This window comes from Cynara cardunculus (genome assembly GCF_001531365.2).
Source record: "Cynara cardunculus var. scolymus isolate 2C chromosome LG 13, CcrdV1, whole genome shotgun sequence".
Classification (NCBI taxonomy): domain Eukaryota; kingdom Viridiplantae; phylum Streptophyta; class Magnoliopsida; order Asterales; family Asteraceae; genus Cynara; species Cynara cardunculus.
Genome location: NC_037540.1, coordinates 26,106,686 through 26,129,955, shown reverse-complemented (window position 1 = coordinate 26,129,955; position 23,270 = coordinate 26,106,686). Strand labels below are relative to the sequence as shown.

At 34.9% G+C, this 23,270-nt stretch overlaps 1 protein-coding gene across 2 annotated transcripts; it reads left to right on the top strand.

The window, feature by feature from the left end:
* On the top strand, nt 1-19,164 carry LOC112524136 (putative pentatricopeptide repeat-containing protein At3g47840). Of its 2 annotated transcripts, XM_025133809.1 has the most exons (7): nt 1-78; nt 2,347-4,344; nt 4,433-4,662; nt 6,540-6,596; nt 10,467-10,586; nt 18,471-18,595; nt 18,712-19,164. In XM_025133809.1, the coding sequence occupies exons 2-3, from the start codon at nt 2,446-2,448 to the stop codon at nt 4,541-4,543; spliced, it is 2,010 nt and encodes a 669-aa protein (XP_024989577.1). In that variant the 5' UTR covers nt 1-78; nt 2,347-2,445; the 3' UTR covers nt 4,544-4,662; nt 6,540-6,596; nt 10,467-10,586; nt 18,471-18,595; nt 18,712-19,164. The 2 variants fall into 2 exon arrangements, with proteins under 2 accessions (XP_024989577.1, XP_024989576.1); XM_025133808.1 differs by lacking the exons at nt 6,540-6,596; nt 10,467-10,586; nt 18,471-18,595; nt 18,712-19,164 and having other exon boundaries at nt 2,347-4,899.
* The last annotated feature ends 4,106 nt before the right edge of the window (nt 19,165-23,270 follow it).

The window sequence follows — 23,270 nt, the reverse complement described above, 5'->3', positions numbered from 1 at the left end:
GCCTTGCTGTTCTCGGCCATTCATCTTTGCGTTGCATCTCGTCTCTTCATCGTTGCCTTGCATCTCGTCTCCTATCTGGTATCTCAGTTATTCTTTTGGTTAATTTATTTGTCCTCAAATTTATGTTGCATCTACTATATGGCTTTTGCGAGTTTGCTTCTCCTATGTTGAATTTTAATGCTTCTTCTATGTTGCTTCTCCAAACACAGTGGGGTGGGTTTGGTGATGGGATGGTTAGACGGTGTTTGTAGTCTAGTTTGATTGCCCCACTGTATTCCAGTTTGTGAATGTGATTCCTGATTTTTTAGTCTAATATATAGAAGATTATTCATAGGGATTTTACAATTTAAGGCACATAATGTGTTTGAGTATTTGTCTCAAATAATTTTTTTATTAAATGAGGCCTACGTCTCTTTTTTCTTTGACATCCCACATTGTTATTGCATTTCGATTTCTCCTAGTGCAGATATGTTTGAGGACCGTTGTTTCTTCCTCTTTGTATTTTGATTTCCCCTGGTTATCTGTTTTTTTTTTTCAACAACCCATTGACCTAATGTAGAGATGGAATGATTGTTGGTTGAGGATAGTTGAAGTGGTGACCATTCTGTTGATTGGACCTATTGTGAACAAAATGAGTTTAGTTTGTTTTAGGGTATGTTTCTAATGATCATTAGCTTGTTTCAGTGAGCTCATTATGTTTGGAACATTGCTAACATTTGTTGTGATGTTAGTTGAACAATGGTAATTACCCATACATATATATGACAAACTTATTGGATTTGGATATAGTTGTAGGGTTGGCTTAATTGTCAATGCATCAATGATTTGGTTTTGCATTTTGGGAAGTATGTTGAGGAAAATAACTTGTACATTTTATTCAAGTTTATGGCATAGGTAAAGAGCAGTGCTTGTGACATGCTCTGCATGTATAAGAACAACTAAGGATAGATGGACCAGATCTTGAAGAAAAAGTCAATTAATTGATCATAAATTTGGTGTTGAGATCTTCGTTTGTTATACCAGTAGTTGGGGTTTGTTTGTTCCTTCAGTTTTGTTGATTCTTTTATCGAGTTGAAAGAGGGAAAAAACAAATTGGTTGCTTTATTGTCCTTGATTGAACTTTTATATCAAAACACATCCTTCAATTGAGTTAGGTGATTATTCATCTTTTTATATTTTGATCTTCGATGTGTTGGTTACTTATGTTTCCCATATCATCATAAATTTACCAAACAACCATTTTTCATTCTGTACTAAGTCATACATCGCCCCTTAATCATTCCGACCAGTTAACCATTCCGAACTAAGTCATTCAACATATTCCAAACAGCCCCAAAGCCTCATGGCCCATTCTGTGATGCCCCTTGGGCTTGCCGGTTGTTGCAATATAATATGTGGACATACAATTCTCATGTGGCGCACGATATTTGAGCTTGTTTAGAGCATCTCCAATGGACTTCCTACATCTATACTTTAATTAATGTGGGGAGCCAAAATAAAAAAAGATTACCATCTACATTGGCTTCCTACCCTTATTTATGTTATCTCACTTCTTATTTTGGGGAGGTCCTTACAATATAATTATATTATTTTACTATTATTTATTTTATTAATAATTAGAAAATGTAAATAACACTCATTACAGTATATAATAAATTCTTAAAGTAATATGTAGCTAGTAATGTAGGAAACACTGTTGGAGCTAGTATATTAAAAAGGACTTCCTACATTAATTTTTCTATAAATTACTCCATACATTAGTTTAAATGGGGAATATGATTGGAGAGTAATAAGCGGTTGCATCCGCAAATTCGAAAATCGACTTTTAAGGGAAAATCTAGGTTCGGTTGAATTTGATTTTTGGCCACCTGATCCATCCAAAAACCCGAAATATATATACATACATATATATATATATATATATATATATATTCTAAATACTATATAAATATATTTCTTAATCTAATTACCTTTGGAAAATTCTAAAAATCCTAGGCGGTTGTGTTCTTTTCTAATTTATAAGCATTCTATCAGTTTATCAATTCTCTGAAAGTCGATTGAATTCATCCTCAAAGTCGATTGAATTATATACTTTTTGCATTATAACTAAACTCGGACCCGACCAACTCGAACCCTGAAGCAATCCGAAATCCGAAACCCAAAAATTGAGGCTTAATTTCCATATTCGAAATATGATCAGGTTTTTAGTTTTATTTTATATCATGTCACTGATATATGGTGATGTCTTTTGAAATTTTTCTTGGATATGCCCCTCTAACAGCTATTTATTGTATTAGGGAGGATAGAATCAAGAGCATTAATGATGGTTGCTGTAACTTTTTGTAGGTGCAAACAACAGATTAAACCATCAACGTCCAAAAGATATGTGATCAATGCGTCATTCTTTCTGTATCTGATTATGTATAGTAGATAAGTTGATGAATCATGGTTATATCAGTCAGAACTTGTATTGGGAGATTGTATACAACCTCATGCATTGCTTATGCTCAAATAGTCAAATCTCCATCACTTCAAGAAATGCGCAATGCCACTCGGTTCGACATGCTCGAAGTCAACTCTAAGCTTAAGGAGCTTGTGAAATCAGGCAGGTTGAGTGACGCCCGCCAAATGTTTGATAAATTACCTCATAGAGATGAAGTCACATGGACCATCATGATTTCTGGGTATGTGAAGGCCTTACATTCATCTGAGGCTTTGTCTCTGTTTTCCAACTTGTGGGTCGATCCTACTCAACGAATGGATCCTTTCTTACTTAGTCTAGCATTCAAGGCATGTTCTCTCAGTTTCAGTGTTAAACAAGGGGAATCATTTCATGGGTATTGTATAAAAACTGATTTTGTGAGTTCTGTTTTTGTGGGCAGTGCTCTTTTGGACATGTATATGAAAACTGGGAACGTTTATAAAGGTTGTAGAGTATTTGATGAGATGCCAATAAGGAATGTGGTTTCTTGGACTGCGATTATAACTGGCTTGGTGCATGGTGGTTTTAACATGGAGGGAATGTCTTATTTTGCTAATTTATGTAGAGATGGCATGACATATGATTCGTACACCTTGGCTATTGCATTGAAGGCATGTGCTGATGCTTGTTTGTTACGTAAGGGCAAGGAAATTCATACCCAAACATTGAAGAAAGGTTTTGATACAACTTCATTCGTGGCTAATACTCTTACTACCATGTACAACAAGTGTGGGAAGGGAGAATATGCCTTGTACTTGTTTGAGAAAATGAGGACAAAAGACGTCGTCTCCTGGACAACAATTATCACAACATATGTTCAAACCAGTCAAGAGCAGCAGGCGATCCACGCCTTTTTTCGTATGCGAGAATCAGAGGTAAGTCCTAATGAGTTCACTCTTGCAGCAATCATCTCTGGTTGTGCAAATATTGTAAGAATCGATTTGGGTCAACAATTTCATGCTTATGTTTTACATACATGTCTCTTTGGTTGTATGTCAGTGGCTAATTCAATCATGACGATGTATTCGAAATGTGGGAAGTTAGACTTATCCTCGGTAGTTTTTGAGGAGATGACTCGAAGAGACGTTGTTTCATGGAGCACTATAATTGGGGGGTATGCTCAAGGAGGTTTTGGGGAGGAAGCTTTTCAATACCTCTCGTTGATGAGAACTGAAGGGCCAAAGCCGACTGAGTTTGCATTTGCTAGTGTGCTGAGCGTGTGTGGAACTATGGCAATTCTTGAGCAAGGTAAGCAGCTTCACGCTCATTGCCTGTGTATTGGTCTAGATCATACGAGTATGGTACGAAGCAGTTTGATCAATATGTACTCAAAATGTGGGAGCATACCAGAAGCTTTCAAGATATTTAAAGAGGCTGAACATAATGATATTGTTTCATGGACAGCGATGATTAATGGATATGCTGAACATGGATTGAGTCAACAAGCTATAGATCTGTTCGAGAGGCTTATTGAGGTTGGTCTAAGGCCAGACACAGTGACCTTCATTGGTGTTCTTACCGCTTGTAGCCATGCTGGTCTGGTTGATACTGGTTTTTGCTATTTCAACCAGATCACAAAGTACGGGCTTGGCTTATCTAAAGAACATTATGGTTGTATGATCGATCTCCTTTGCAGAGCTGGGCGATTGCGTGAAGCTGAGAACATGATAACTAACATGCCATATAGTGGTGATGACGTTGTCTGGTCAACTGTGCTTAGAGCTTGTAGATTACATGGAGATGTTGAATTTGGAAGGCATGCCGCAGACAAAATTCTTGAAATGGATCCGAATTGCTCATCGACACACATCACGTTGGCAAATTTGTATTCTGCTAAAGGTAAATGGAGAGAATCTGCGGAGGTGAGGACATTGATGAGAACAAAAGGTGTTATAAAGGAACCTGGGTGGTCTTGGATAAAGGTTAGGGATTGTGTGTTTGCATTTGCAGCAGGAGATCATTCACATCCTCAATGGGAAGATATATATTGCATATTGGGGTTATTGTCTTCAAAAGGGGAAATGCTTGTTGGTGGAAAAGATATGTTACCATACAACATAGATGAAGTTGAGGAGGAATTTTGGTACTCAGATAGGTGAATTTGAAGCAACCAATAGGCTTACCGTTTAACGAGCAGAAAAGCATGTCAGTTTAAGTCATGGAAACAATATTTCTATGAGGTACATTTACAAGAGAGTCCATAAAAAGACTGTTATTTTTAACACTTGCTTGATTCAGAAGTGCCAACATTTTTTTACGAGGAAAGTTATGAAGTCCCTTAACAAGCTTTTTACAACATAAAAAAGAAAAATTATAGGAAGAAATTTCTTTCGCATACTCATTTGTTGTATGAAGCTAAGAAATATGGGTACCTAGATGTGAGTGAATCTAATGCATAGTGGAAGGATTTTTGACAAGTCGGGATTCAAGTAAAGGATCAACCTTTTTACTAAGTACAAGTAAAAAACTATGTACAAAAGCTTTTGTCTGCGAGCAAAGCTAAGAAGACTTGGTGCATGAGACTCGAGATGAGCTTTCATCTTTTGACAGACTAGTGTCCTTTGTTGTGTTGAAAATTGAAATGAAGTTCTGTGAGAACTATTCTCTGTGTAACATTCTATTTTAAAAGATTAGATAGAAATATTTGGATGTTTGAAAGTTTGGGGTAGAATTGTTTTATAGTGAAATCCAAGGGGTTTATTGTGTCATTCCCTTAATCTAGTAATAATATAAATAGGGGTTTTAAAAGAAAAGAAAAAGAAAATAAAGGTTTTGAAGAGAGAAATCGGGAGAAGGAAGAAGATGGCTTCAACCTTGTTTCCTTTTCATCTAATCGACAAATTAAGGTAAGTTCTCTATGTTTTAGTTTGATTTCTTGATATATTTGATGTTTAGGTTAGTATTAGATTCAATTTTTTGGGTTTTTAGGGCTCAAAATCGAGTTTTAGTCGGCTGTCATGAGAGGACAACCGTGTATATGTGTAATTTCTGTGGAAAACCTGGTTTTATGATGTACATTAAGCCCCAATTGAGTCCAAATGTGCTATATCTTCATTTTGATGCATTAGAACCTAAAATCCTTCAAGGATTGGAACAAAGTGGGTATTATACATCTTGTTAGTAGAAGTAGTTTGTAGGATAAAGTTTATTTCATGTTTAGAATAGTTTTGAGTTCATCTAAGATGTTCAATCATGATTTGAAGTTGAAAATTGTTATCTTTGACAATCTTTAAAAGTCAAAGTTTAGTGATGAACTTTAAGACATTGAAATCATCAAGAAAATGTTAAGATGTTTGATATGGTTTGTTTGTTGGTATCATTAAGATGTTATTAGATGGAATGAAGAAGAAAGTTTCCACTCGAGCATGTTTTTGATGCTAGATTAAAGGTTATGTTCAAAACAGTTGACTTTTTTCAAAAAGTCAAACTGTTTTGCTTAATTTTATAATTGAGTCGTTTTATGCAAAATTAAGGATTGAAATTATGTGGATATAGTTATGATAGGCATATAAAGGTGTTACAATGATCCTTTCAATGTTTCTTATGGGTTTTGATGGATTTTCGAAGTTAAAAGTTTTTTTGAGTTCGGTTTGATCAATATATGAAAGCCTATGCATTAGTTAGGTTTTAAGTGCAAAAATGAATGTGTGAACCTTCTAAACATATTTTAAAGTGTATGTTAAGCATGTTTTGAAGGTTAGAATGTGAGCCAAGAGCCTCGGAAGAAATAAGACCAAGTCACCGGATTAAGTTAATTGGATGCTGGAAATTGTAAAAATTGTATAAAGTCACTCGTAACTCGGATTTAGACTTGTAATACCAATCTGGAACCGTTGCGAAGTCTTCTACAATCGATATGTTTTGAGTATGGGTTTTTGCAGAGCTGTCCGTTTTAGACGTAAATAAAAGATTTGTTTCTTTTAAACCCATGTATGAAAAGGTTCAAAGTCCATTTTTGCGTGGTTCTTGATGGTATGTATATTAACATAAGAAAGTTGTCTAAATCTTTTGTATAGGATGCTTGTATTGATATGAGAAACATGTGTGGATTGTTTAGGTAGCACGATGGATCAACAAGTTGGGCACCGGCGGGATCTCAACTAAATAGGCTAAGGTGATTTTCAAGTAGATTTTAATGGGATGCACGTCAAACGTAATTACTTTTACATGATTTATCTTTGTCGGACGTGTTTTGGTGATTGAAGTGGAAAATGCATGATTTTAAATGATGTTATGAAAAGAAGGTATTGATGTTTATACAAAGTGACTTTATACATATTAAGTATGCCTTGTTTCTTTGATAAAGTATGTGGAAAATACTTTGGTAGATTGAAAAGGTGTTAGTTTGAAACAAGCATGCTTTGTAACCAAAAGAGGAAAATCATGTATAAATGGGGCAATGCGAGTTATCTATTTATTCACTGTCATGAGAATGGTAGATCTAGATCTGGGGACTTAGGGTCACCCCCTTTGTTACGTTTGTATTAGGGTCGCTCCTTTTACAGTTAGATAGGTTGCTCCCATCGGTGATGTATTGAAGTACCGTGCATGGATATATGTGCTAGATACTTGGCTATAGGTATAGGGTCAAGTGGACACATTGTGCAATGGTGATTATACCAAAGTTACCCTAACGGATAAGTGGACTACTGGGTAGTGCTCCTCTACTGATTCCGGTTGTTATGGGTCACCCTCATACTGTGTGATATTCATTGAACATTGTAAATATTATTTGATTGCAAACTTATACTGTCTTGGATGAAATTAACATGTGTTTGACATGTCACCTCAATCATACGTAAATCATGCATTTTTGTTTGAAAGTATAAATTACTTGAAATGTTTTATTGTGAAAACTCTTGAATTCACCAGGCATATAGCCTGATTTGTTTTGTTTGTCGACGTGCATCTGAACAAGTGATTGTGCTAGCAAACATTTTGGTTATTATAAGGCTAGCAGGTAAGTTCGTTGGATGATGTGATATTTGGGGCTTTTGGAAGTTAATCTAGTTTGGGTGATTATGAATGTAGCATCATACCTTGTAAATAGTCATTTTTATAAAGACTAGTTAGTAATCGTGGCTTTTTGTATAGCAATTTATTTTGCAATCATTACTTTTGCAAATGTTTACAGGTAAAAAAAATGGCAAAACATGACTTCTCGAATGGGGTATGCCGAATTTTTGCCAGAAATTATGATCCAAGTACAAGGTGTTACACTTTGTCATTATCTTGATGTCTAATTTTGATAATATGCAAAAATTGCTGACTTCTACCGGTTTCAGCGAAAGTTTAATGGATTCTTTTACGTTTTTATCTTTTCTTTTTGTGTCTTCCACTCATCCTCTTCTTGCCAAGAAACATAAACACAAATTTGGTAAAAGAGAAATTCTTTAGGTTTTTTTTTCTTATATACCATTCCCATTTTCTACTCTAGGTTTGTTTGGTCTTCATCCTCATTAAACGGTACCTATAATCAGTTTTCTTTTTGTTTCTTCTCACATGATATAAATGAAAATCTTAGAAAAAATCCTATAGAACATACTTTTGACTTTTGTATGGGAACTCTTGCATGATCGTTTATTGTCGATATCAGATGCATATTTTACTTATAGTGCTTTCATCATGCATATCCAGAAACTATTGACGCATTTGACATTTTGGATGACATGAACTTTCTTTGTTTTTACTTATCATAGAATTCCTGTTTTTATATCCGTACCATCTTATAATGCAGTGTTTCAATTTCTTGTATTTCTAAGGGGTATCTTTTGTTATGCCTAGCGTACAAGTTTTAGAGCTACTCAACCTACAACACACCTTCTCGGTCCAACCACTCTCTTCCACCTTCCTCCAAAACAACATTCCACTTCCCACACACCTCAATAATTCTTGGTGATGATATTCAATCCCCAAACCGGAAAATACACCAGCGAAATCTGCTCCACTTACAAGAACTAGAAGTCTAAGCTTGGTTGCAGTATGAAACCCTAGAAGCGTAAATCAAAATCCACAAACCACAAAGTTTCTTCACTCAAATTTGTTTTCATCATTAATATTGAAGGCAGCCAAGAGTGTAGTTATCTCGTGATTCCAGCAGCATTGATAGCGTTCATATTTCATCCTTTCTGTTTGTTATATTTCCACAATTAGCTGTTTGTGTTTTCTTCATAAACTTAGAGAATTAGAGTTCCATTTATGTGCTTCATTTGGCTTCTGGTCATCTGTTAATTATGTCCAAAAAGTGGATTTTGGGGCAAAGGAGATATTTTGAGTTAATAATGGATGGTTCTTGTCTTTGGCAATTTCAACTACAACTGAAACCGTACATATCATCCTACAAGTGTGTACATTTTTTCTCTGTCCTTGAGATCTATAGAATACATGACAGTTGCCTTCCAACCCTCAGATCATCCTAGCATCATGAATGTACCATGAAGATTTCTTCTTAAATTGGGGTTTATAGTATCTTTTGAAGAGATTAGCAAAAGAGCAATCACTCATCCAAAAAAATGCAACACTCTTCATTTTGTTTGTTCAAAAAAATGCAACATTTCCTTTTTTGCTAAGTTTTCAGTTATATTTTTACTTTTTTTGCCTGTTAGTAATCGTTACTTGAAATTAGCAAGTGTGATTTTGTTCCACAAGTTTCCTTTAAGTATGCTGTTCAGAGTAGTTTTTTTGTTTGAAATTATTAATAATGGATGGTTCTTGTCTTTTGCAACTTCAACTACAACTGAAATCGTACATATCATCCTATAAGTGTGTACATTTTTTCTTACTTTTTTCCTATGTGTTGAGATCTATAGCATACATAAAGTTGCCTTCCAACCCTCGGACCATCCTAGCATCATGAATGTACAACAAAATTTTCTTCTTAACTTGGGGTGTATAGTTTCATTTGAAGAGATTAGCAAAAGAGTAATAGCCCATCCTAAAAAATGCAGTTCTCTTCATTGTGGTTGTTCTAAAAATTGTAACGTTTCCTTCTTTTGCTAAGTTTTCAGTTCTATTTTTACTTTTTTTTGCCCGTTAGTAATCCTTACTTGAAATTAGTAAGGGGCCGTTTACCAAACACTTACCTGGTAAGCGCTTACTGGTAAAATTCAACACTATCACTTACTTACCGGGTAAGATTTTACTCAACAAAAACGGCATCGTATGCAACAATTTTCCCGGTAAGCGCTAACCGTGGTAAGAGTCGTCGCCCTCACTTACGGGGTAAGACTCGTCGCCCTCACTTACGGGGTTAAGACTCTTGGTCCTTCCATATTCATCCGTAAGGTAATATGACTTGGTAAGCGCTTACCGAGTTAAGCGTTTATTAAACGGTCCCTGGGTGTGATTTTGTTCCACAAGTTTTCTTTAAGTATGTTGTTTAGAGTAGATTTTTCGTTTGAAATTGTTAGCTACGTCTAAAGATGAATTGAACTTTTTTTTTGCTATAGAAATTGAATTATTTTGATTCAATTTCAAACCCAAAGAGGCCAAGGAGAAAGGAGTATCCCTTTTGTTACCAACTGATGTGGTGGTAGCAGACAGGCGTGCACCTGATGCAAACAACAAGGTTGCTTATTTGGTTTGTTGTTGAAAATATAATATGTTCAGTTGTGCTAGCTTTCTAATATGTGAAACAATAAGATTTATATTTTATGGTAGAAAATGCATACTTATGTGTAATGGATATTTGGTTAGCAAATTAAATTAAAAACAAACCTTTCTTTTACTGTAGAGATCGTGTCAACATCTGCTATCCCAGGTGGTTAGGTGGGATTACTTATTCGACTTGATTCTGTTAGGACATTTAATCAGGCTTTGGAAACCATCAAAATTGTCATTTGGAACAGATCAATGGGAGTGCTTGTCTTTCAATTTTGTAAAGTTGTCATCTCATATGTTTTCTGTTGGTTATTTGTATACTCCTGTAGCTTGTAAGAGTTGTATGCTTATATACACAAAATCTAATATGTATTCATCTATGCAGTGGAAGGGAGTTCGATTGGGGGGCCTTGGGGCTGTTGGCTTCTGCCAAAACAGCAGCAAATGATTAACAGCAACGAGAAACAGAGGATACATCAACAGCAAAAGATCAAGCGTGAAAGAGGTTTTTCAATTTCTTTTCTTGTTTTAACTGTGCATAACACAGGAGTTACTATTGTTTTTAGTTGTTTTAGCTTTTGCATTGTTGGTTCTCTTGGTTTTGTTATGAACCAGCCAACCAGGAAATCCGGAACATAAATTAGAATATGGTCGTCGGCCTAGCTTGGATTGAATGCAACAAAATAAAGAAAACGTCTAGCTATTCGAGATGTTAGTATCTCCCATACAAAACTCACTATTTTCTTCATGACTCCCTCCCTTGCAACCCCTTATTTATACCAAATATTTCTTCTAAGAAATACCCAAATTATTCCTTCCTAACTATTCTAGAATATCACTTAGGAATGGGCTTGGGCCTCTAGATGGGTGCATGACATTATCCTGCCCCCAAAGAACCACCTTGCCTTCAAGGTGGATAGAAGAAATAGATAAATTGAAGCAGGTTACAATATCTCCCCCACCAACTGCCATTGAGGTCAATCTCTTGTGCGTCAGCTTCCTGTCACCTTTTCCTTCCAAAACCAGAGTCGGAGTCCAATAGTTATCAGCCAATCTGCCATTCCCACAATTCTGCCAGCTTATAAACTCATCCAAATTCTCTTGTATATGAATGTTCTTATCCCAAATGCCGAGCCCTGCAACTTGACACCGTGTAATAATTTTGTTCCCTGTTTTAACCGGTCTGTTGAACTCCAAAACCAACATTGTTTTCCCCCTCTTCTTTCAAATCGAGGAAGTATTTTGTTTTCTTAATTTTAAACTCATGTCCCACACCTATATCTTTTCGGTTCTTCACTATGACGACTCCGTGTTCATCTTGAATGGTCTTAACAGCAGAAAACTCAGCCTCCCGCTTTTCATTCTCCGTCTTCTTAGCAAACTCGACACACCCAGCTGCCCCTTTGCTCAACAATTCCCCGACAATGGCGCTCTGTTCATGTGCCAAGTATCTGACATTCTCCTTGATGTGATTTTTTTTGACGAATTAAAAAACACAACATGGAATAATAGAAACTCAAGTTTTGAATCGTAAAGGCCACGCCACAAGATTTAAAACAAGAAGTCGGAATGATCAAATTCTTGATTAAAGCAAAGCACCCTCAAGAACAAGAACAAACCTCATGCAAGTATGAAGGATTAAATCCACCAACTCACACAAATAAAGAATAGTTTAAAAAAAAGGAAATCTGGAAAGTACTCTCAATTAAATCTGCATCTTTCATATGGTATACAAGTGTTTATTTTATAGGCTAACCTAAAAAATGAAAATAAGGACAAATAAAAAAAGGAAGCATTCCAATCCTATCCTAATATTGAGCCTACCTAAACAAAATAATTAAAAGTCTATCTAATTGGATAACTTGCTATAATTAAAACCTAACCCAAACCTGGTAAAACCGGTCTGAATGAAACCCAAAAACCAGTGGGTAAAATTTATGAAAGCAATTAAATGGATATGAACACTTGAAGGACAAGTGAACTAGTTTGAGTGAGAAATCATGCATAGCATAGATCTCCATTTCTTGAATTCAGCTCAAACTGTGAATTTAAAGCTCTGATTGAATTAAAATCCAACCCGATGTTACTCTCGTATATGATTAGCAGATTCTCAAGATTCTCCATACTCGTATCATCCCCCTCTTCTTCAAAAGAGTTTGTCCTCGACCCTAGAAGTTCATCTGGAATATAATGAGTCAAATCACCAGTGTTGAATGTGGCACTAACTCCATAATCACCCGGCAATTGAAGCTTATATGCATTATCTCCAACCTTCTCAATGATTTTGAACGGTCCTTCACTACGGGGCATAAGCTTGTTCTTCCTTTTACTTGGGAGTCTCTCTTTGCGCAAGTGTAACCAAACTAAAGTCCCCAACCTTGAAAACTTGCTGTTTGCGATTTTTATTTGCTCATGCTTTATACATATCATTCACTTTCTCAATTCTTACACGAACTTGAGCATGGAGTTTCTGCATAAACTCAATTTTAGCCTTCGCTTATTCATGAACCCATTGTTGTTTAGGTACAACAATAAAATCAATTGGCAACCTTGGATTAACTCCATAAACCACCTCTAATGGAGAATGCTTTGTAGCATGAGTAGGTGATCTATTATAAGCAAATTCTGCATAAGCCAATTTTACGTCTCAACCTTTCCGAGTCTTGTTAACCAAATAGCGCAGAAGAAAACCAAGAGTACGATTTGTCACCTCAGTTTGGCCATCAGTTTGTGGGTGATAAGAAGTGCTAAATAGCAACTTTGTCCCTACAAGCTTCCACAAAGACTTCCAAAAGAAACTCATAAACTTACACGATCACTTACAATGGTCTTTGGAACTCCATGTAAACTAAAGGCGTTCGGTTTATGCAACTTTAAATTTCAACACAAAAATAGAACTCAGTGCAATTATACACCTTAAACTACTATCGTCTTGTAACAAGTAATAATGGTATAAGTACTAGATATCATTCCCACATAGAAAGCTTTGTAAAGTTCTTCAAAAGTCCAGTCTATAAAAAGTAATTTCAGATGACGAATTCGAGGGATTTGTTTTATCTAAAATTGAGAGGTTTGATTAGCAACTAAGAAAATATCAGTCGTAAAAAAACACATAATGTGAAGGTTGATTAAGACACAAACCAAGTGATCTAATAGAAAGATGACATAACACTCGTGCCATAGTTCTTTAATACCACAAGATGTTATAGAACCGTCACAGTATCAACTATCAGGTCAGACGGCCTCTCAAGAGTACACACAGGCCGACGTGATCGATACGATATCATTTATGTTAGACGTCGTGAATCCTAGCACAACACAATGTTACCATTCTACACCGTAGGAGTATAGTACTTGTCAGATGCTAAAGCTCTTTATGACCTTCTATTACCTCAGGTTTTCTTATTTATCTTAACTCTGAAAGTTAATGCATTTTCATACCTAAATTTAGTTGTCAAATTAATTTTGATGTAATCTTCAATGAAATATTAATCACCTGAAACAAATAGTTAGACTATAATGCTAATGAGACACCTCGTTTTTTTACATTGGCTTTGGTCTTAATTTTCCCTTACACCCCAAGCTAAGGCGTTTAGCCCATCATTGCTCGGTTTCTTCTCGCGAAGGATGTAAAGACTGAAAAATAAGTAACTGATGCAAAAAATTAAATTGCAGAATTTAAATTGCGAGAATGTAAAAGACTGTATATTGAAGTGCATAAATATAAATGATTGAAGTTAAATTGCATTAAAGTAAATTGCAGAAAAGTACAGTGTAGTAGAAAGATGACATAACACTCGTGCCACAGTTCTATAATACCACAAGATGTTATAGAACCGTCACAGTATCAACTATCAGGTCAGACGGCCTCTCAAGAGTACACACAGGCCGACGTGCTATCGATACGATATCATTTATGTTAAACGTCGTGAATCCTAGCACAACACAATGTTACCATTTTACACCGTAGGAGTATAGTACTTGTCAGATGCTAAAGCTCTTTATGACATTCTCTTATTACCTCAGGTTTTCTTATTTATCTTAACTCTGAAAGTTAATGCATTTTCATACCTAAATTTAGTTGTCAAATTTATTTTGATGTAATCTTCAATGAAATATTAATCACTTGAAACAAATAGTTAGACTATAATGCTAATGAGACACCTCTGTTTTTTTATATTGGCTTTGGTCTTAATTTCCCCTTACACCCCAAGCTAAGGCGTTTAGCCCATCATTGCTCGGTTTCTTCTCGCGAAGGATGTAAAGACTGAAAAATAAGTAACTGATGCGAAAAAGTAAATTGCAGAAATTAAATTGCGAGAATGTAAAAGACTGTATATTGAAGTGCATAAATACAAATGATTGAAGTTAAATTGCAGTAAAGTAAATTGCAGAAAAGTACAGTGCAGTAATTAAAAGACTGAAAATTAAAGTATTGGAAAGTAAAAGACTAGAAATTAAATACTGAAAATTGAAGCGCATAAAAGTAAATACTGGAAATTAAAATTACTCTAAAAGAGATGAGATAAAGTAAAAGTAAGGACTTGTAAAGAAGAAGTTAAAGAAACTTGCACTTTTTTCTAATTAACCTGAATATCCAACCTGCTTTGCGGGTAGCCCGGAGTCACTGCATTTGAACCTCCGTGGCTACAAGGGGATTTTTATTCTTCCTTGGATTTGAACCTGGGAACTCCAGGCACTTTTGACCTTTGGAGCCCAAGCTCAAACCAATCAGGCACCACCCTTGTGATTAGGAAACTTGCACTTTAAGTCACGGAACTTGCAAAACAAGTTTCGTCACTAAAAGTGAGAAATTACTTGTAATATTTGGAAAATAGATTTTTATCCAAGGAAATTAATCGTGAGCCATAAAGGATGAAATCCAATGTATTGCAAAATAATTGATTAATTCCACTTTGTAAGTAAGATTAAAAAGCTTTTAAAAATTGCAAGTAAGACAAGAAGGAAATGAAACTTGAACACTTGAACTTAGATTAATGCTTGACAACAAAATACATGACATTTTTTGGTTCTTGATTATGCAAAGAAACTGAAAGCTAAAATACTTGAGAGAAAATAATAAATCCAAAGGTTAAAAAGTTGTGTTTTTAGCTTAGTAACAACTCCTATGTATAAGGAGGTTCAGGCTTACATTAGAAGATAGGTTAAAAGTAATAAAGAAGGCTTATAAATTAAGGTAGCCTAAAGCCCAAGCCTTAAATTTGCAGCTCCATCATTTCAGCCCATGGTTTCGGCCCAAAAGAAAAGGTGTAGGCCACTGCTTGCTCCTATAGGACTGCTGCAGTACCAAAAGAATCCTGTAGGATTGCTACAGGACTGGCCAGAAATCTTAAAAATCTGCATATATGGCAAAATAACAAAAAATTATGATATAATACTACTAATTTATATAAAATAAGAAATTACATAAAATGACATAAAAAGACTCAACTTAGACACTAATGGGAAAATAAAACAAAGGAAAATGATTAAGAAAATGATGTAATAAGGTTAATAGATTAACACTTATCATAAACGAATAATCTCATTGAAATACAGATCTTCCACCTTTATTGCATCATCTGTTTTATGACATGGATCAAAGTGAGCCATCTTCGAAAATCTGTCCACAACTACCATGATCGCATCCTTGCCTCTTTGAGTTCTAGGCAATCCAACAATGAAATCCATCGATACATCTTCCCATGGAAACTCCGCAACTGGTAATGGAGTATATAAGCCTTGATGAAATGTCTTTTAGCCCTTTGACAAGTAGCGCACCTTGAAATCACAGTATCCACATCTCCCAACATCCTAGGCCAATAGAAGTGCTCTTGTAACATCATTAGAGTTTTTGTATTGCCAAATTGACCTGCCAACCCTCCACCATGAGCTTCACATACCAACAGCTCCCGAATAGAACACTTAGGAATGCAGATTCGGTTTCCTTAAAAAAGAAATCCATCTTGTAGTAGATAAAAGCCTACAGATCCCTTCGAACACTGTTCCAAAATAGGTCCGAAATCTCCCTCTTCTTTGTAGTATTCTTTGATCAATTCAAGTCCAAGCAACCTGAAATTCAAAACACTAAGCATTTGCATGTCTTCTAGACAAGGCGTCAGCCACCACATTAGTTCTTGGTTTTAAAAAGCGCGATGCGGTCCGATGCGTTAAGGGTCCCGGAAGCCGATGCGTGATGCTGATGCGCTCGCATCACGCACGTGATGCGCCCGGTATTCAAAAAATATTTATAAATTAATTCTACATATCAATTTCTACATTAAAAATACTTACCTATCAAAATACTTCATTTATAACATAAAGTAGTTAAAAAAGTGGCATTAGAATTTTAAAAAGTTCGTGAATCGGAATAACAGAAGTACAGAACACACAAACTACTACCATGAGAACACAAGTAAATGTCTGATGGATATGCGATGCTAGGTCTCTCACATTGCGACTTCTACTTCTTCGCTGTCGGCTTCTTCTATTACGTCTCTCACAGTCTCATGTTCTATTTTAATTAACTAAAAAGCCCAACTAAAAACTGAAAAAGGGAGCCCAAAAATGCAACATACATGATGCGCTGATGCAAAGGTGATGCACGCATCATGTGATGCGTAGGTGATGCGAGCGCATCATGGAAACGCAACGCATTAGACCCTTTGATGCGTTTTCTTCAGCGCATCGCACTGCGCATTATGCGCACATTTTTAAACCAAGCATTAGTTTCACCTTTTTTTTTACTTTGATGAAAAATTGAATGAATTCAACCTACTTGGTATGATATGGATTAAGTTTTTGTTGGCCATGTATGTACTTTAATGTTTTATGATCCAAATGCAAAATAAAGTGACTAGGCCTCAAATAGTGATTCCAATGATCTAAAGCTCTCACAATTGCATAGAATTCCTTGTCATAAGTAGAATAGTTCAAACGGGCTCCATTCAATTTCTCAGTAAAATAAGTGATAGGACGTTTTTATTGGACTAAAACAGCCCCAATCCCAACTCCACTAGCATCCGTCTCTACTTCTAAAGGGCATGAGAAATCTGGTGGTGCAAGAATAGGCGCTTTACATAAGAGTTCTTTTACTAAGTCAAACTATTTTTGAGCCTCTTTTGTCCACTCAAACTTCCCCTTCTCGTTCTTGAGACATTCAGTCATAGGTGCAACCACACTTGAAAAATTCTTCAAAAATCTTCTATAAAAGGAAGCTAAGCCATGAAAGGATCTAACCTCTGTTATGCTTTTAGGAATCGGCCATGAATTGATTGCTGCCACTTTAGATGGATCTACTGAAACGCCATCTTTTGACACAATATAGCCAAGAAAAGTAACACTAGGCACAAGAAAATTACACTTTTTCATCTTTGCATACAATTTCTGTTTTCTAAAAACCTCAAAAACGCTTCTAAGATGAATTAGATGATCTGTCATATTTTTGCTGTAATTCAGAATATCATCCAAATTAACCACCACAAACTTACCCAAATGGTTTGAGAACTTCATGCATCAATCTCATGAATGTACTAGGCGCATTAGTATGACCAAACGACATTATAACCATCGTACAACCCACGTTTAGTCTTGAAAGCGGTCTTCCACTCATCCCCTTCTCTCATCCGAATCTGGTGGTATCCACTCCTCAAATCTAATCTTTGAGGATAGTTTAAAACCATGTAATTCATCAAGCAAATCATCCAATCTCGGAATAGGAAAATGATACTTGATTGTGATGTTGTTTACGACTCTACTATCAATGCACATACGCCATCTCCCATCCTTTTTAGGCACCAACAAGGTAGGTATGGCACAAGCGCTCATGCTTTCACGCACACAGCCTCTTGTCGTAAGTTCTTTAATCTGTTTTTGCATTTCCTTTGTTTCCTCCGGTTACTCCTATAAGCGGCCTTATTTAATACTGGTGCTCCCGGAATAGGATTAATTTGGTCTTCAATACCACGAATCGGAGGCAAACAGGGGGTATATCATTGGGGAACACATCGTGAAATTCACTTATCAAGGAGCTCAGTCCATGTAGAGCATTATTATACCTGCATCAAGAAAATTTAGACATCTGGTAAGAAAACAGGACATCTCTTGGCAGGATTTTCTTTCTGGTGCTCAATCCGATTTTTTTGATAAGATCCTTCTCAGATCTACTTGGTATTTGTTATGTTATTTAAACGTGTATGTGCTGAAGAATGGTAGATATGGATTTAGTGATGTAAGTTTTAAATTGCAGTCCTGATTATTGCTCTGGAATCTTATCAATCAATAAATTTATCTTCAGGAACAACAGTTTGAAGGGCGTTGTCTCCATTCTCTTATTTCTCTGAGTTCACTGCTTCTTTAAGTTACTTATAACTGTTCTATGGATATTCAGGCTGGCGACATTTTCTGTTGACCCACAAATTTGGGATGGGTGATGGGACCAATTTTACTTTATTCATGGCTCTCTGCTTGTTCCTGGTTTTGGAAAATTTGTTGTTGAAACCCTCTCACAAGCATGTAAGACTGAAAAATATATATTTTATGACAAGTAGGTTGAAAACATATTGTACTCGAACCATAAAAAGCTATTTGCTTGTTCCATCTGTCACTACATTACACCAGTTGTCTTTCAGGGTGCAGGAAGGAATGAGAGATTTGGGCACAGTTCCAAGCATTGTCAAGTCTTGGAAGACTACAAGATGTATGGAAGGGCTGAATTGGACAATGATCAAGTAACCACCATCTTTTAGTGCAGAATTTGTCAAAGACAGGTACCAACAATGGTTATGCAACTTGATTGCAAATTTTGCAGGTCATTTCCTCCAATGTTGATGATGACCTTGAATATGGGCAGAAAATGAATGGTAGTGTTGAAACTGCTCTTAATACTGTTGTGTATACTAAACCATTATGTTCTGAAACTACAGAGATAAGATATAGGGAACAGTATTGTTGAAGTTTGAGTGAAGGATGAAGACAGATGGTAATGCCAAAGAAAGGTAATATGAGATTGACAGTTATGGGAGGTACAAATGCACCAAATCTTCAATCCTCTCTTCCCAGTAGATTTGGAAATAATACATTTTTTCAACCTTGGCCTTTTGAGCAGAACACAAGACTATGTCTCACGCCCGGCGTGTTTTTAGCTGAATTTCATTGTCAGCGGAAACTTTTTTGTTTTTTTGGTTGATTTCATAAAACATTCCAAATCTTATTATTTGATATTGATTGTCTTCTGCTTTTTTGGGTTTTCAAATTTATGTTTAAATAGGATGTTTTGCAAGTCAACATTAACTATACATCTTACTTTGTTTTTTTGGTTGAATTCAAGTTATTGGCTTTTTAGTTGTTTAAAAAACAATTGTGCTAGTAAAGAAAAACCGTCCTGTCAACTGCTTGTTTTTGTTGTATTTTCAGTTTTGAAATATTTAAGGCCACCCTCAAAAATCAAGCGGGTGTACCTTCAAGACGCCTACAATTTTTCCTTTTACGGTAATCAAGTGAGCAGGTGCATGGGACTCTGCTCGGTTCTTAATAAGTCTGCCCTTGAGTATAGTTGGACGTGTATGCAGGCGCGTGACTTTTTCGTTCACGAGCGGCAAGATGTGCATTATGAGGCTTTTTTCATGCTCGCGGACGCAAAGCTTTTAGGCACCGGGAAGTGTGCACTACTCAGCTTTTTATAAAAGCATCTTTTCAGCAGATTTTCTTTTTTCGTAATTTTTAAGGAATGGTCACTTTTGAAGCCATACTTGTTGGGCCACTGAAATATGATGCAACTTTGCTTGGAAGACTCCTTTGCCAACTACAGTTTTCACTCTTTTGGTTTTATCAAGTTTATGCTCCCTCTCTTTTTCATTTTTAATGCTTTCTTAAAATAGAGGGAACCCCTATGGATAAATTCTCAGGTGACGTTCAGATATCATCCGTTTTATTATTTACATCTCTAATTATATACTCACAAACACAATAGTTGTAATTCTATTCCTTCAAGAATATTGTAATCCTCATCTATCACTAATGGATTTCTCTCGAAGTTGACCTCCACCCGTGGTTTTCTCCCAATTTAGGTTTCTATGTAAGCCTTAGGGGTTGTTTGTTTACCTCTTAATAATTCCATTAAGCGGCAATCTTTGAATCGTTAAGAGGTGAATCTTGTTTGGCAAAAAAAAGTCTGCATCTTAATGGTTCTAAAACCTTTTGAATGATTTTGTATGCTGCATCTCTTTTAACCATTAAGAGCCTTAATTTCATTGTACACAATTACCAAACAATTATATTTCACTTTGCATTATATCATGAGAACCTCTTAATCATTTTGACCACTTAATCATTTTGCATCAAACCATTTAGTAATTGTCAAACAGCCCCTTAATGTTGTCTTCTAACTCTATCTCTACACTTTGTGTTGCATGGGCGGACGTCATGTGGTGGCATGGGTGGCACGTTCCACCGTATTATTTCACGGCCGAAGGGTAAAAAATTTAGGTTTGTTAACGGTGCTACCGTATCGTTTTAGAAGGTGCTACCGTATTTTCCTGAAATCCAAATGGTGCAACTAAAACCCAAACAAAACAAAGCCCAAATAACCAAAACCATACTTTTTGTAATTATTTTTGAGTATATATTGACCGTTTTCAAAAGATGAAGATGCGTCGGGTACAAGTTTAGGAGTTGTTTATCGGTACTTAGGACTGTAAACGAACCGAACGAACACGAACGGAGGCTTGTTCATGTTCGTTCGTTTAATTTAACTGAACAAACGAACGAACACAAACAGTAAACGAACGAAAATCTTTGTGTTCGTGTTCGTTCGTTTAGAAATAAGGTGTGTTCGTGTTCGTTTATGTTCGTTCGTAACGTTGCTAAACGAACGTAAACGAACGGGCTAAACGAACATAAATAAATATTATTTGAATTCAATGTAAATAAATAAAAGATAATATATTAAACTTAATATATAAACGAACATAAACAAACGAACATAAACGAACGCAAAAGAACGGTAAATGAACGAACGTTCACGAACATAAATGAACGAATGAGACTCTTGTTCATGTTAGTTCGTTTAGCTAAATGAACAAAAAAAAATAGTTCATGTTCGTTCATTTATTAAATAAATGAACATAAACGAACTTCCCGCCGAACGGTTCACGAACGGTTTGCTGAACGATCGGTTCGTTTACAGCCCTATCAGTATTTAAAAAACCATAATTTTTGTAATTATTTTTAGATGTATATTATACTATATTAATTATATGGTGCCATCGTTTGAAAAATTTTCTGAGTCCGTCCCTATTATGTTGGATGGATATTATCATCATATTTATATGTTTTGGGAACTTTGTTTTATGCACTAAGAACATCATTGAATGTTCAAGCTAGAGATTTTTTGAGATCACTAACTTTTCCCTTGGTATAACTTGAACTCTTTAATTTGAGATTAAGTTAGCATTATCTCTTTCCTTTTTAGGAACGTGTGTGAATGGATTATACATGTAGTGTATGAATGTATATGCATGTGTATATATATAGAGGTGAGTTATTATGCAATTATTTATATTTGTACAACTGATACAATTCAATCTCAACCGTCCATTTTATTTGATGAATATGTGATTTATAAAAGTTTTGATTGTTTCCAAATATAAAGTATTGATCATAATTAATGAACTATAATTATTTTCTATAAATATTCAAATCATAATAAATGAACTCTCATCGTTTTCATAAATATCTCAATTGATTGGGTTACATTGGTTGTACAAATGGACATGGTTGCATTTGAAATGTACCATATATATATATATATATATATATATATATATATATATATATATATATATAGAGGAGCGTTCAAATAAAAACTTGACCCATTTGTGTAAACCGTGTAAACCAATCTCATCCATTCATTTTTTTGATCAATGGCTAAGATTACATACTTTATTTTAGGAAATTAAAAATTAAAAAATAATTAATATTTATTTTATTTCATCAATAAGGGTAGAATCGGTAAATAAATTTAATTCATAGTATTTTTTATTCAAGACAACCATATCAGGTAAATTATATTATTAATGAAATTGATTCACTTTGTGAAGTAATATACTATTTTAATGTTAACATTTTTTAAAATAATATCCATCAATAAGTTATATCAAAATCAAAACACAACATATTCACTAATGTATAATGAATAATTTCATAAAAAATTAAAATAAATGATCATATTTCGTTTTTCTTAATTTACTAGTAGACGGATTTGTTACATTTTAGTTAATGAAAAATTTTCATTGTTTAATACGCTTATTAAATATTATGATTTTGCAATATCGAGTTTCATTATCCTCATTTGATATTGAAGCTTGAAAATGAATATGTTTCATCATCATGAAACGAGTGCATGAACATGTTTCATCATGAACAAAAAAAGCCAATAAACCATATATTAATGAAACCGTCTCATATGAACATTAATTGCATAGAGAATAAAATATATTATGCACCCATTTCATCTATTAAAACCATTCACTTCCACCATCATTTTTCAAGTCTTAAAGCGGTTAATGATTAACCGGTCAATTAGGGGCAGGTTCAAATGCGAACCATCCAATTCTAAAAAGCCGTGTAAACCAATTTCGACCAATAAGAAAATTCCATTTTTTTTAATTAAATTTAATTGATAAGGTTATTTATGTCATTTTACACAATTTTTTGATAATTAAGGAAGTTAGTAATACATTTTATTTAAGGCAATTTAATAGAAGAAAGTATGAAAAATGGTAACATTTCAAACTTTTATTATAATATATTATTAAAATCTTTTTTTTTTTAATTATTTGCAATGCAATGAATCTGCTGGATATCTTGTTCATGTAAAAAAATTAATAAAATAGTTAATGAAATAGATTCATGTAAAAAAATTAATAAAATAGATTAATGAAATAGATTCATAGCTAATGAAATAATGCATAATCGACTTTATTCGTCATGAAATTAATCTGCTGTAAGAATTTGAAGGTGAAAAGGTTTCATTGCAAAATAGTTAATGAAATAGATTCATGATAATGAAACGTTTTCATTTTCTTAACAATTCGAGATTAATGCACTACTTTCATTGAGATCCATGTTGCATTGTATATGAAGTTGATCCGTTCAGTTGTTAGAATGGTCATGAAACGGGTGCATAATG